The sequence below is a fragment of the Trypanosoma grayi genome, assembly GCF_000691245.1.
Source record: "Trypanosoma grayi strain ANR4 Tgr_2223_V1, whole genome shotgun sequence".
In the NCBI taxonomy this organism is placed as follows: Eukaryota; Euglenozoa; class Kinetoplastea; order Trypanosomatida; family Trypanosomatidae; genus Trypanosoma; species Trypanosoma grayi.
Genome location: NW_008827841.1, coordinates 1 through 1,057, shown reverse-complemented (window position 1 = coordinate 1,057; position 1,057 = coordinate 1). Strand labels below are relative to the sequence as shown.

The 1,057-nt window shown below is 50.3% G+C and overlaps 1 protein-coding gene across 1 annotated transcript; it reads right to left on the bottom strand.

The window, feature by feature from the left end:
• DQ04_22231000 (hypothetical protein) lies at positions 1-1,057 on the bottom strand (the record flags this gene model as incomplete). Its single annotated transcript, XM_009318079.1, has 1 exon — positions 1-1,057. A coding segment is annotated over one exon (1,057 nt), but the record flags the coding sequence as incomplete, so codon positions are not given.

Below are 1,057 nucleotides of genomic sequence, written 5' to 3'. Positions count from 1 at the left end.
CCATCGCGGCACTCACAGCGCTGCTCGATGGAAGCAGAGGAGACTCAGGTGTACCGCTGGCTGGAGAGGATGTCTCCCCAGTGTGCTCAACAGATGTTGCGGTAGCTTCAGTGGATTCGGTTGTAGAAAGACCATCAGCCCCGGCGGCTGTCTGTGAATCATCGGTTAGTGGGGCCTTTTCATTTTGCTGCAGTGGTGAATCACTGCCTCCCTCAGATATAAATGACGGGGCATCTTCTGTTGCGTTCTGTTTGAGAACTTCATCAGCAGCCGTTACTGCGTTTTTTGCAGCATCCAGTATTTGTCGGAAAGCTTCAACCGCCTTCTTAGTGTTCTCAAATGCAGTTGTGGCATTTCCCGCTGCCGCTTCAGCTCCATCCACTGCTTCCTTGCCGTGAGCTGCTGCAAGCTGACCGTAATCCTTTACATTCTCTTTATATATATCGGTTTGCCCACGACGTGCACTGTTGTCACCTCCACTTTTCTTTATCTTTTCAGCTTCATCCATTGCCTGCTCGGCGTGGACATTTATATTTTTTGCGCTGATCTGAGCATTCGATGCCTCAAGGGAAGAAGAAGCTGCATTGCTCGCGGCGTCAGCAAATCCAGCCTGACTCGTTTCTGCGAGTTCCAATAACACCTGTACTTGCTGTGGGACTGAACCACCCAGCAACCTCATTGCCTTCTTAACGTTCCCCGTGATCTTACGCATCACATCAAACGCTCCCTGAGCGGCCTTTGCCGTATCTTCTGATAAACCTTCCGCCTCAATAAGGCGACCGTTCGCCGCCGTGGATGTTGACATGGTTTTCTGTGCTTTTGGTTGAACTGCATTGGTACTTTTAAAATCGACGACAGCTTCAACAATATTTTTCAAGTCCTCAGCTTCACTTCGCGCAGTCGTCACAGCCTTTACCGCCTCTTCTAAAACCTTCGTAGCTTCTTCAGCCTTCTCGTAGGCCTTCCTCACAGTTGCTTCTGCACCCTCTGCAGCATGCTTGACGGATTCAAGAACATTTATCACTTCATCCATGTTGCTGGGTGGCGCCCCAACAGC